This window comes from Schistocerca americana, chromosome 4 (genome assembly GCF_021461395.2).
Source record: "Schistocerca americana isolate TAMUIC-IGC-003095 chromosome 4, iqSchAmer2.1, whole genome shotgun sequence".
NCBI lineage: Eukaryota > Metazoa > Arthropoda > Insecta > Orthoptera > Acrididae > Schistocerca > Schistocerca americana.
Window position 1 is genome coordinate 358,905,037 of NC_060122.1, and position 14,826 is coordinate 358,919,862.

General features: G+C 38.2%; 1 protein-coding gene across 3 annotated transcripts in view; it reads left to right on the forward strand.

Moving 5' to 3' along the window:
• LOC124613147 (DNA-directed RNA polymerase III subunit RPC6) overlaps positions 1-14,826 on the forward strand; it is a 71,840-nt gene that overhangs the window by 41,081 nt on the left and 15,933 nt on the right. For all 3 annotated transcript variants that reach the window (XM_047141764.1, XM_047141763.1, XM_047141765.1), the window contains exons 4-5: positions 3,107-3,355; positions 4,347-4,598. In XM_047141764.1, the coding sequence (XP_046997720.1) occupies positions 3,107-3,355; positions 4,347-4,598 (501 nt within the window). The remainder of the gene's footprint in view (positions 1-3,106; positions 3,356-4,346; positions 4,599-14,826) is intronic.

Sequence of the window (14,826 nt, forward strand, 5' to 3'; positions counted from 1 at the left end):
TGTCAGTCGCTGACAGTTTGTATGCTATATACTTATATATTTCTCAAAAGAAAAATCACAAAATACCTGTAAGATAATAGATGACACAGTGGGTAATAACCGACAATAATGAATATAGTAGAACCAGATTTTTATCGGTGGTCACCTACAGTGTTGGTTTACTCAATTCTTCCCACCTTATTGTTATTCTTCTTCCTCTTTTACACACTTCTTTCAAGAGGCCTACTTTTTTCTGAGGTTATTTCTGAAATTAGTGAAGGTATTTTAAATCTGTCTTGTGACTCCAAGGAAATGCACATTTTTGTCACCAAATGTGCTATGTTTTGTTGTAATTAAATAACATCAGTGGTTTTAATGAAAAACACATACCATTTGGCTTGCTTTCTTCATTCAAAAACAGCTCATTACAAAAGATGTTGATGTTAGTACTTCAGATTTTTGCTCACGTCAAGAAACGCCATCTACTTGCAAGTTTTTTTTTTAGGTATTTCCTCATTTGCAATATTGTTTCTTGTACCATAGCTGCAAAGATAGTTTTCTTACATCTAACCCTCAAAATTTGTCAGGGAAAAATGCTAAGACTTGTCTGGAAATCAGTTAACTATCAGGAAATTTCACTTGGGGAAACTTGTGGCAACCCTGGTTGCATACAGGCACAACGAGAAGACTTATAGATTAAGGTTTCGTCCAAAGCCTTCATCAGAAAAGAAAAACACAATTGCAGGTATAATAGTATATGGACAATCATACCATTAGAGCTCGAGTATATGGGACAAGTTAAAGTTTACAAAATTTTAATACTCCAGATGCAAATAAGACTTGTGGATGCACTCTTGTCCACACAGATGTTTAGCTATTGTCTTGTGGCTAGACACTGTCAGCCAATATTTAAACTCTGATGCTCCATCCATAGCTGATCTTACATTGAAATTGCTGATCTTCCAGTAAAATTTGAATCACAAACAAAATTTTGTCCATTACACCAAACAACAGGAGTCTCAATTATCATGCAAATATACTTTAATCAACATTTTAGTAATCTGATACAGTAACTACTGTACAAATTTATGTCCACAAACAGTATTCAGTAAGTCATAATATTATCTACTTATGGTGCTTATGTTTGTTTTAACAGTTATGGAAAGGATAGATCGCTTCTCACTGTAAATATGACACATTGAGTTGCATACAGGCATAACGAAAAGACTTACACATTAAGCTTTCGGCCAAAGCCCTCATCAGAAAAGAAAAACACAGGCAAGTATAACAGTGTATGGGAAGTTCTGGTTGAGAATAACGAATTATTTGGGAATAAAGAAAACTACTCATGAAAGGCAGAAGCACTGTGTTGTTGATAGGTACGCAAACAAAAGGGACAGAGCTCAGCTAGCTTTCGGAATGCACTTTCTTACACACACACACACACACACACACACACACACACACACACACACACTATTGTGTTGGGGATGGGTTAGGGCAGTGAGCTACCTTCAGTTTAGGCTAGGAAGATTACGAGAGCAAAGGATGTGCTGTAAAGATAGCTCACATCTGCACAGCTCAGAAAAGCTGGTGATGCTGGGGAGAATCCAGGTGGCACTGGTTGTAAAGCAGCCATTGAAATCTTGCATGTTGTCCTCTGCTTAATGTTGTGCCACTGTGTGGTTTGCCTTGTTTTTGGCAACAGTTTGGCAGTGGCCATTTATTCTAGTTGGCAGCTGATTGGTTGTCATACCAATGTAAAACACTGTGCAGTGGTTGCAACAGAGCTGGTATATAACAGCTGGCTGACCTCTGATGGAGTAGGATAAATCTGTGACGGAACTGGAAAAGGTGGTGCTGGGTGGGTGGATTGGGCTCTGCTGAAACCAGTGCACAGTGTTTTTCATTGGTATGACAACCAAACAGCTGTCAAGTAGAATGAATGACTACTGCCAAACCCTTGACAAAAACAAGGTCAACCACCCAGTGCCACAATGTACAGCAGGGCACAACATGTGAGATTTCAATGGCTGCCTCACAATATGTACCATCTGGATCCTCCAAACCACCACCAGCTTCTCTGAGCGGCACAGATGGGAGCTCTCCGTACAGTGCAGCCTCTGCCCCCTACTGCCCCCTAACCTGCCTGGCCTAAATATAAGGTAACTCACTGCCCCCCCCCCCCCCAAAATGTGTGTCCCCACATCAGCTAGTTGCATGCTGTTATCTCAAGCCCTAGTCTATGAAATCACGTGCCCAGCCCTCTGCAATCTGCCCCCTGTACCTGCACCTCTAGTTAGCCTCCAGATGGTGCCCCACTTTTCTGCAAGCCACTAGACGCTAACCTCCAACCCTCTCCCTGCCTCCCCCCCTCTCTACATCCCTCACCCTACCTCACCCCAGTTCACTCACTGTGGGGTGGGAAAGAGGTGGCTGTCGACAGAGCACAATGTATGGAGACAGACGTGTGTGTGTGTGTGTGTGTGTGTGTGTGTGTGTGTGTGTGTGCGCACATGCTTTTCCTACAAGCTTGAAAAAGGAAGTGCATTCTGAAAGCTAACCAAGTTTTGTACCTTTTATTTGGGTACCTTTAGATGATGCAGCACTTCTGCCTTTCAGTGAGTCATCTACTTTAAACACACACATTCAGAAGCGCAAGCACACCTCTCTCACACACACACACACACACACACACACACACACACACACACAACAGCGTGTGTTTTTCTTTTCTGATGAAGGCATTGGCCGAAAGCTTAATATGTAACACTCTTTTCATTGTGCTTGCCAGCAACTCGGAATGTGTCATCTTTACAGTGAGTAGCAATCTACTCTTTCCATAATTGATATTTTGCTATTGTAGGCAATTAACTATTGTTTACTGAAAGCCGATGTCGTTGGTGAGCTTTCTTGGAAGCACATTCTTGTTCTCTTTTTAAACAGTGCAAATTGCTGTATTTTAACTTGTTTTACTTTAATTATTTATCTTAAGAAATGTTCAGTTGTTAAAATAAAAAGTCGGACGCTAATTTAAGAAATTTGTAAGATTGACAAATTCTCTTCTTACCTTATATCCCTAGAACTATGTTAACATTTTTGGTATGGCTTCCATTTTTTTTTCTAGGGATTTTTTGATCTCTTCAATCAAAAAGGAACACTACTGTACAAATTGAAAGACCCGTCAAAAAATCAGAATGTTAAAGGTGCTGACAATGAAGAAAAAGTGGTTTACAGAATCATTGAAGAGGCTGGAAACAAAGGAATCTGGATCAGAGATATAAGACATAAATCCAATTTGATACTCACACAGCTTAATAAGATATTGAAAAACCTGGAAAATAAGAAACTAATCAAAGCTGTGAAATCGGTATCTGTAAGTAAAATACTTGTTTCTCACATAATAAAAGTGTTATTTTGTTAAATCAAATCATGTATCTGGTACCCATTTTTATCTTTACGGAGACTTGGTTTCAAACTTATGACTTCTCTCTAAATTAGGAATGGTCCATCTTTGTTGACACATGGGTCTGATTCACATTTTTACTTATGGTCGTGGGCCGTCTCATCATGACATAACAGAAATACTACTAGCACATAAAGTCAAAAGTACAGAGTCCATGATGTTAATGTTGATGGAGTAATGCAACAGTTATGAATGAATCCCTTTCTTGACATGTCATGTCAACAAACTATGCAACAAAATATGTGTTTTTGAGAGTACTCATTTTATTTTTACCCAGAATTTCTTCCATTGGCTGGTTTGAAGCCAATTGTGTGCCAGATGTAATCCATGGGCTGCCAGTTGCCCACCTGTGCTATAGATCATAAGCATGTATCCAACTTACTTTTGCTGTCTCTTAAACTTTACAGTTCTGAACACAAGTTTTGTTTATGCATCTCTATGGATTTTAAGTGTTGATTTAGAGAAATATTACATTGTCATAATTGCATCATAAAGCTCATCCATGATTTTATTGCCCCTCTTGGTTGTAAAACTTCTTTCTTTCCATTTAGTATATATAGATTTCTCTTTGCTGTGTGTAAGAATGAAACTAGGCCCTGCGCACTACCTGTTCTTTGGTGGCTTTATTACTCACTAAAGGATTTGAAAGAATGACAACAAAGTTTAATTTTCATTACTTCATTAAGTTGATGCAGCAGCATTATTTTGATGACTTGTCATTTGTGGGGAAAACTTTCTTAAAATTCTTGATGAGTAGAATGAAAAAAGTTACATATACATTGTGGTGGAACATCTGAAACTGCTTGGAAATTATTTATCTTGTTGAAGTTAATGTGTATCTTCATGTCTCTTTCAATTTCTGCTATTCATTGTAATGAGTATCGGAAATTAATTTTTTCAGGCAAGCAAGAAAAAAGTTTATATGCTTTATAATCTGGAGCCAGATCGTTCAGTCACAGGTGGAGCCTGGTATTGTGATCAGGATTTTGAAGCAGAGTTCGTTGATGTGCTAAATCAGCAGTGCTATAGGTTTTTGTTAACCAAGACTGAAGCTGCAACGGAATGCAAAGGAGGGCCAATAGCAGCAAGAAATATTTCGTATGCTTCATCAAAGGATGTATGGAAATATATAAATGACCTGGGCATCAGCAAAGTAAGTTCATCATGCTTTCTCAGCAGAGATTTTTATTAGTTGAGAGGTGTAATGGGGGTCAACTATTTCCAGGAGTCATATACGTGGTAATGTAGCATTGTTTTTGCAGAAACTATTCACATGTATGAAATTTTCTCAGAGAAGACTCATCCAGGCCTTTAGTTAATCTTGAAATGTTCATTCACTTTCCATATTTGAAGGTGAAGTCCACCAGTAAACAACATGGTCTTTTCTAAGGCCATTGTAAATGTAATTGTTTAGGTGCTGGTAATCATTATAGAGAACTCTTCAAAAATTTTCACTTTATCACTTATTTAGTTCTGGCTATCCAGTTAGTGAAAAGGGTAATCATTTATGCAGAAAGGGGTTGTCACAAATAAGTCTTTTAAAAATATGAGAGTTATATAATAGTTTAAAGTTGTTTTGGACATAAGGATAAGCAGTCCATTGTTCATATCTACAGCTATGGATTCAAGAATCACATAGATAGCTGACCAGGACCATTTCAGAACTTCAGTTATTTTTATCAGAAATTTTGAGATGGAAATTAACACTTTTGTTTTTGTTTACTATGACATACATACAGATACCACAGTAATCAACAGAAAGTACAAAATTTGGAACAGGATGTGTAGGTTTATTTAATATTATGGAGGAGGGTGGATGAAAATTGAAAAAGTTGTTGTTTAGAGTGTTGAATAAAATAATTTATGTATGAAATGTCATCACCACTGACTTATGGCAAAGATAAAGAAAATCAAATCAAATGGAGGAACAAAAAGCTCTACTACAGTTCCTTCTGTCATCTGCTTTTCATCACCATGGCAGGAGACAGGAAAAAGAAAATACTCACTGATCAATAATTCCAAAATGCAAACAAACTTCTCTTTCTCCATGACAATACAAGGCCTCACACAAGTTTGCACACCAGTCCGCATGCCTGAGAGGCACTCAGGAAACTTAATTGGACTGTTCTCCCTCATCCCCCCTACAGCCTGGATCTTGCACCTTCAGACTACCATCTGTGTGACTCAATGAGAGAAGCACTGCAATTGATGATGCAAAGGTTATTGATACAGCAAGATGATGGCTCTGACATCGACTAGTAAGGTGGTACCATGCTGGCGACAGTCCCTTGCAATAAGGTGGCATAAGGTCATTGCATTGAACAGAGATTATGTTGAAAAATAGGGTTTGTAGCCAAAAGAATGGAGAATAATATGATGTATTGGAATCCTGAACAAAACCATCTTGCTTTCAGAAAAACAATGTGTTGTATTGAAACTTCCTGGCAGATTAAAACTGTGTGCCCGACCGAGACTCGAACTCGGGATGAGATACAGGCAGAAGTAAAGCTGTGAGACCGGGTGTGAGTCGTGCTTCGGTAGCTCAGATGGTAGAGCACTTGCCCGTGAAAGGCAAAGGTCCCGGGTTCGAGCCTCGGTCGGGCACACAGTTTTAATCTGCCATGAAGTTTCATATCAGCGCACACTCCGCTGCAGAGTTAAAATCTCATTCTGGAATGTGTTGTATTATTTATTGAACACCTCTCATAAGCAACCACTCACATTACTTGATCCTCTTTTCTTATCAGATGTAAGGAAGGGCTTAAAAGCCCAAAATCTTTTCTGTACACTCAACATCTGTCTTTCAAAAACAACCTAGCAGGTCTTTTTAGGTTAGCTGTAATTTTCTACAAAATTTTTGCACCTACTTACATAGTATCTCAAGGTGATGGAATGGATTACATTTGGCTGAATTATTACTCCTCGGTTATGTGTGCAAGGAGTAATAGGCATTTTTGTTATTCATTAGTTACGGCACGAAACATGGCCAAAAATACACAACAAAACTGCATCTTTCTTTCAAAAGTCTGACAGATTATTATTTTGTCTAATTTCAAAAAACCTCTGCTATTACTCTGTGCACAATATCATATAGATTAAGAAAATTGTTTATTGAATTTAGATAAAATTTGATCAAAAACTAAAATGGTGACTGCACTTGAGAAAGATTAAAGTAAGGTGACTTAAAGTGTCAGACATTTCAAAGTGTCTTTGCAGAAAAGTCTGTGGCACAAACAGGTCCTGTCTCCAACAGTTCTGTGAAGCATTCATTGGTTCTTTCTAGGGTATGGGTGTACCATGTACATCTCAGCGTGACAGAAAAAGTTCTACTCTAGCATTTGCAGTGAAGCTAGTAAGCCACCACTTAATATGTGACTGCAACTCCTGACCGTGCACCACATTTTAAAACCAAGCGGACCAAAATGTCTCCAGCATCCATAACATTGCTCAGCTACCATCAGACAGACAGTACCACAAATTTGCAGCAAGCAGGCGCTTTGATAGATACTGTAAGTTCCTCAGTTATTTGAAAGATTTTTATGAACTGTTCATTTGCTTCACCTTTGATTTGGCATCAGACTGTTTGGAACCACATATCACTATAATAATTTTCAGAAATGTGTACCTGTGTGACACTTGGTGTCTGAATCTGCTACTACCAATCTTCAACATAATTGAACCACTGAACATATTACCAGGGTCGGATCCAGGAGTTCTATGAAGGGGGCAAGCTTAAATTTGCCACACCTTCTTTCGCCCCTACTCATAAAAATCAAAAATGTTTTAGAGTAATTTGGGTAATATATTTCAAAATAAATGTCAGTATCTGACAACATTAACTTATTTTATTAAATAAATTAAGGCCAAAGAAAACAAACAGAAACAATTTTAAAATATACAAGAATATACCATAATAATCAATCTACAATAATCAATCTAAAACTTTGCTTTCCGAGCTTTTTTGGCTACAAAAATATTTGATATCATCATAGTTTATGGAAATAGCTTGTTTGTGCTCTATGGAGATTATACTGAGATTTGTTAATCTTTGTTGAGCAGTCATGCTCCTCAAGTGATCTTTAATGAGTTTCAGCTTGCTGAAACTTCTTTCTCCAGAGGAAACAGGAACTGGTATGGTAAGGAATATTCTTAATGTTGGGATAGCCCTCTACCAATTTATTTTTATAAATCAAATATAATGTGGATGATGCAGTGGCATTTTGAAAGTCTCTCTCTATTACCAGGGCATGGTGTTTGAAATTTTCAATTTAAAAAATAAATTCTTCCTTGTTTAGATCTTCTGCATAGATATCAGACAGTTCTGCTACTTTGGTTTTTAAGTCCTCCACTTCCATTTCTTGAATTTGGACACCACACAGAAAATTAAATTTTGCACTAATGTTCTCCAGTGCAGTAAACCAGGTACTCAGCTCCATTATCACTCTGTCAAATCTTCCTGTGAATGTTTGGATACTTCATCCTCACAAAGCTCATTGGTCATTTTTTTTCTTTCTTCTGATCCTTTTTTCTGGGAATACCATTGATACCTCATTATCTTCAAGCAATTTGGCCTCAGAAATATCTTCAGAGTTACAAGAGTCTCTGGAAGTTTTCAGAAAGATCAAAAGGACTTGAATGTTTCAAACAGCTTTATCAATTGTAAGGTATTCTCTTTCCAGAAACTGATTAACATGATCTTTCTTTCTTCCTTCTTCTTCTTCTTCTTCTTCTTCGTCTTCTTCTTCCAATATTGCATACCAGAAACAAGTTACGGCAATAAATTTGAGTTTTCTCATTTTTTTTTTTTTTTTTTTTTTTTTTTTAAACTAGACCTTGCCTCTGTGTTTGTTTATGGTGTTAAGAATTTATAAGTGTTGTGATCCCGGTGCTTGTTTCGCCACACATGCCATCTGCATTCTTCCCCCAGGTACCAGTTTTTCAGAACTCCACAGGTGAAAATTAGCTCTACAGTGTGGCCATAGTTCTTGCACCCGCTTGGCCCCAATTTATGTTAATTTTTCCCATCTCAGCATTTCTTCACAGGAACTGCTCCTTTCTTCACTCCATTTTAATTTTTTTGCATCATTCATTTTCTGACCTGTCAATTTTTCGCCATCCCCCTGCCACCTCTGTTACACACAGTGAACTTAGCTTCCAACTCTTATTAACTTGTGCATGATGTTTTAGCAGTAATCTCTGTCTTGCGTATTACCCTGTCTTCCACCATTAAGCTCTCAGGTTTTCAAATCTCATGTGGTGCAGTCCCCAACAACCAGTGTTTCCTTCTCATCTCGTCTGGTACATCTTCCCTGACGAGGGTTTTGGGTGACTTTCCCAAACTCTAACCCCTTCCATAACCTCTCTGGTTCTTTTTCTTTACCCCTCTTCCTTCCCCTTCGACCCTTCTGCCGAAAGGAGGAGCCACTTGCATACGTAAAACCTTTTTTATGTGTGTGTTCTCCTGCCGCTATTTGGTGAGTAGATTGTTTTATCTATCCAATTACATTATATTGCCAAATATTGATTATTTCTGTTGTTACAGTTTGTATTGTATTTCATATTCTTATGTTGAAAGGAATAGAAACTAACATATATTCACTGTCAATGAAATTGTTCTTAAGTTGCAGATAGGATTAAAGTTGGCCGGCATTCTGCCATTCGTGAACTACATTAATAGTAACCAGAACTTCTAAGAACTGTTCTCCATGACACATTTACTGTACAATTGTGTTGTTAGAAAAACTGTGCACCCATTGCATGTCATCAGTTATGACTATAAAGGAAACTGGCTAGCTGCAGTAAATACAGTTTTTGTGTGTTTTGAATAGGGAGCTGGAATTCTAGCATCTGTTTTTGGCAAAATTCACATCTACTAGGTGTATCCAGAAATTAAGATTTCTAGTGTTGTTTCCTTTAAAGTAGATGTATTTAGCAGGGAAAATCGCACAATAAATCTGCCTGGTGGCAATACTGTGGCATTTGTGCCCTGAAGTGGCATCTCTTATTCGTTCTGCCACCGGCTGCTGGGTTTGATCTGTGATAAGGTTTCTTAATGCACAAAACATAATACCCATCGAATTTCATTGTCAGATCTATGGGCCAATATCATGAGCAAATAAATGGTGCATCGCCGGTGTAGGCTTTTTTCAGAAGGTTGTCATAGTGTCCATGATGAAGAGCCCATTGGGCAACCGTCCCTCATCAATGATCACCTGATAGAGCTGTTGTGGCAGAACTGTTGGAGAACTGTGGAGAACTATTGCTTCACGATTATGGAGCTCAGCAGCCATTTTCTGCAGATGTCGTGATCCTTGTTGTTTGAAATTCACTAAGCACCTGCTGTTCAAGAAATTGTGTGCCAGGTGGATGCAAAAGATCTGACACTCGAGCATGAAATGAAACTTTTTGGAGCAGTACTGACATTTCTGCAGTGGTATCATGATGATGGCGATGAGGTTCTCGAGGATCATCACAGGCGATGAGACATGGATTTCTCACTTGCTCCTGGAAAACAGGCAGCAGTCAATGCAGTGGTGTCACAGTGGATCTCTGGTCAAGACGAAATTCAAACAGACTGTGTCAGTACAGAAAGTGATGTGCACAGTGTTCTGGGAGAGGAAGGGCATTCTGATCATTGACTTCCTACCCATAGGTGAAACAGTGAACACTGACTGTTATTGTGAAACGATGCAGAAGCTCTGATATGCCACTCAGAAAAAGAAGTGTGGAATTCTTACTGTAGGTGTTGTGCTGCTGTATGTCAGTGCTCATTTCCATACAGCTTGGTGCTCAGCAACTGTTTTGCAGAAGTTCAGTTGGGAGCTGTTTGACAATTCAGCATACAGTCCCAATCTTGCTCCCAGCACCTCAAGAAATTCCTGTCCTCCGACCAGTATTTTGACAGTGACAAAGAGCTGAAGACGAATGTCACACTGGTTCCATTCTCAGGGGACAGACTTTTATGAACAGGAATAAAAAAGTTGATCCCATGATATGATAAGTGTCTCAATTCTTCTGGTGACTATGTCAAGAAATAGCTCAAACATTGCTGTACCTGTCGCCAATACAGTTTTCCATGTAAATATGTTGTTTTTGTTTTAGAAAAATAGGGAAAATTACTTTCTGGATGTGATTTATATTTTGGGCAGAATTCATTTCTATATTTGGCAAAATGATTAGACACACAGATTTAAAAGGTTATCATGTAACACGCCTGAAGATGAAGATGAAGCATTAGATTGACTGTTAAAAAAAGTGCTGATTGTGGACGTTTTTGTCTGGAGTGTTTATTCTTGGAAAAACTTCCACAGTTTCTTCTAAAATGGTCCCACAGTTTCTTCCAAAATGGTCTTTACTTGTTTTCTTCTTTTGGCTCTATTTAAGCTTTCAGCAAATGATTGTTTATGTCTGAGAAGCTGTGGCATTTTCCCACTGGCTAACAGATTGCTTCACTGATGTAAGGTGTTTCTTGACTCTTTTTTTTTTCTTTCCCCACACAATGATTAAAAAATCTGCAGAATATAGAGTTCAACCTTTCATGTGCACTCACAGCCATGCAGCCCGTATGTGATAATGCTACAGATAGAACCAACAAGGTACTTAGTATAGAATTAGAATGGAAAATAACTCTATTCGCATGTTAAGGGAAGACTTTCAGTGTGATCAAAATACTTCGTAGTCAAAATACTTTGTAGTCAAAATACTTTGACTGGTTTTGCTTCCAGTTTGTATAGTGCAGAGTGCAGATACTATAAACTGGCAGTCAGCTGTGAGCATAAACAAACTAGAATTACGACTGCCAGAGGGGTGAGGTGTAGTGCGGGAGAACAAGCCTCGCCTCCAATTTCAGGGCAGTCAATCTATACCCATATTATGTGTTCTGCAAAAGTGTTACATTTGTTGGTAGCTATCATCTATCCCATTTGCTTTTGTGAGGGTGGTAATTGATCTCCGTGATGAACCAAAATTAGTCTCTTCACTCATTTCAAAATGAGAAAGAAAACAACAATCAGTGCACAACACAAAGCATTTGTTAACAGCTACTGTGTAACTGCTTGCTGAAGTTGTCAGTGTCATAAATGATGTAGTTCAGGCCTGATCTCTACCATTATTTTGTCGCAGCTACATTAAAAAACACCCACCCACCTAAACAGCCACGTTAAAGTGTCACATTATACCAGCTTTTGAATTATAGCTTGCAAGCAACAAATGTGTGTATCATCCCCCCCCCCCCCCCCCCCCCCCCCCCCCCACTCTTCCGCGTTAGTGCGTTCCATGGTTGTATTATGTAGTGTGTATCTTATACAGATCATTCAACCGCACAGTTGCCGTGGCACTAATGTATTAAGCACAATAATAAGTCATGTTTTACGCATGTTTTATTTTGCAGAAACAATCTTGCATACATTATCTTTCAAAATTGAGCTTTGCCATATTATGTGCAATGCCACTAAGAAAGTGGTATTGGGTAGGAATTTCTTCACAATCCCAGTGAAGGACAGTCCTATTTCAAGGGTTTAGTGACCCTGCCTACTTGAGCTCATAGTTTGTTCTATTGTCTTATCAGGGATGGACCGTGACCTTACCACAGATACTAACCATTTCTACGTAGTACTTAGTTTTTCTTTGTATTTCCAAGTGACAGGGTGTGATGAAGCAAGCTGGGATATTTTTAATTTCCCTGTTTTGCCATCTGCCTCCTTAAAATTCGTTATTTTAGTTTTAACTAATTACCATTAATGTATGTAAATATAATATGCATTTTCATAAAAGAGAAAGACTGGCCTTCAGTTTTAAAGAATTTAATACCAGATCTAATTTTGTGCTTAGTGTCAGGTATGTAATCGATTTTCTAATTTATTTTGACTATTCCTAGTTAGTATCGTTCATTATAGGGTGAAATCAGTAATTGTTTTGTAACTTAAATTATATTGTTGACGTATAAACAAACATGAATTCTGTAATAATTGTAAACATTTGTAAGACGAAATGCTAGTAATCTTAAAGTATTTATATGGCTCTATTCGAAAACTTGTTAGCAAAGGCAGCCCTTAATTAATTCCAATGTAATTAACAGTTTTGTCCAAAGTATTGTTTGCATACTTATATTTGTTAATTTCATGATTTAAACAAATAATTCGACCTAACTCCTGCAGTAGAAGAAACTATTAAAAAGAACCAATTTTTCGATGTATTCAGTTAATTTAGTGAGTTAAGTTTTAATTGTAATTTCTGTAAATTTAACTTTAAGCAATGTATAGATTCAATACCTATTATTGTGATGATATATAAGGACCTGAGTTTTGATCCTGAGACAGTCAGTCCACGGCCGAGTTTCAGACGAGGAACCTATGTTGTTTAGAATGACTACAATGCTTCAAATTAAGTGTGAAACAAGTGTTGTAATACCAATGACAGTGACATTGTCTGTTTCCATTTGTACCTGTGTATTCTTCAAGAACTGTGAACTGTAAACTGTGTGGTTAGGTTTTACTGCTCATAGATGTTCAACAGGAAACTATTGTAGCCGTATGTGGATGTTCGCCTGCAAACTATTAATGAAGCTTACGACAATTTTAAACAGTAGCGCACTGGCCATACATGTATAACTGTATTATTCGGGGATTGTGCAAAGTGAAAGTAAAAGTCAATGAACCATAACTGTGCATCTGTTGGCTACATTATTTATCATAGTCAGCGTCCAAATTACAAACCTCATTTTTCAACCAGTGTAGCAACGCAGTACGTCGACACCAAGAGCAACAAACGAAGAAATATAGCAGGCGGAACCGCTACAAGGGGAAGGCAAAAAGCAGCCACCCTACTGATTTGATTTGTTCTCGAGAAAACCTATCATTGATTTACCTGCCTTTAAACAGCCCAGAGATATAAACAATCCCCCAGTCAGTTCTTGTGGTGGGGTGGGGGAGACAGCTGCAAAACTATGAATATTCAAAAGAATATACACAATATTGTGACGTGGAATGTACAAGGATTATGCCAAACTAGAAGATTACAGATTGTGGAAAGGGAATACCAGCGAACTAAAATCAGATGGGGTGTATTTTTCCCTCCTTTCCTGCTGTTGTTTATTTTGTAAGATTTGCGGTGGGTCTTATACCAGCACTAGCTGGAAGTTGTGTCCCTGGGTGATATAAAAGGGCAATATTTTGCCTACACCAATACACCACCAGATGAAAGTAGTATTACCTTTATCCTCTTGGTGGTCTGGATCCTTCCGTGCCACCTCCCTGTCGATTCAATTGCAGTGAAGATCCCTGGAATGCTTTGTCAAGTTTTCTCTGTTGTGCTACTAAATAAATAGCCACACTTCTCACAAACAGAGGTATATTTTACACAACATTTTCATTATTACTTTTCACAACACAACTAACAATTGCTATTATAATACTGCTCCCTTGAGTACATTCAAATGTCTGTACATGCATAGTTTAGGACCTGAGAGAAAAACCAGAAAAACGACTACCACTCTCCAATTGTTCATTATGCCCTTGTTGATATGCCATTTAATCCATGGCTTTTGGATTCAGGCACTTGCTGCACCATGGCACAAATGACTCCTGCACGACTAGTGGTTGTAATACTATTTTTACTGGCCCCCATCTTGCCAGCTCCACCACAGCTCCACATTCACTGCATGCAAGAAAGGAAAAATACAGTTTCCCTTTCCCACTACATTTATACTTATTCAATTTACTCATGAGCATCTCTTGTCGACGGCATTCCAATGGTGTGTTGGGATGTTTACAAGTATCCCAAAACATTACACAGAGTATTAGGATTTGCAGAGGCTCAATGAAAAGGCAAAGGCACTTTGAAAGAGCTAATAGCAGGACAGTATATGTTTGTGGTAGATCAGATAACTCCGCCAATGGTGTTATCTTGCTAGTAGACAAGGGATGGACTGCCACAGTGATTGAATACAAACCTGTCAGTGAGCAAATAATACTAGTGAAATTCAACACTAGATCTTGCAAGCTAAATGTGATACAGGCATGTGCACCTACTTAATGCTAAAGCAGAGAAGAGGAACTCATCAAACGAATTACTTGGCTGTCATGGTTTAAGCAATAGAAATAATCACTAAAATCAACTTACTCAGTTCTGTGAGGTAAATAAGTTTCTTATAACCAATGCCATCCACGAAGACTTTACACCTAGACCTCACCAGGTGGAACATGTCTTTTCAGGTTCACTGTTCCTTGATTGGCTTAAGATGGAATTGTCAATTAAAAACATTAATACTGCTCCTGCTGCCGACTGTATTTCTGACCATCAGCTTCTATATCTTACACCGAGAAAAGTTGTTGTTGTTGTTGTTGTTGTTGTTGTTGTGGTCTTCAGTCCTAAGACTGGTTTGA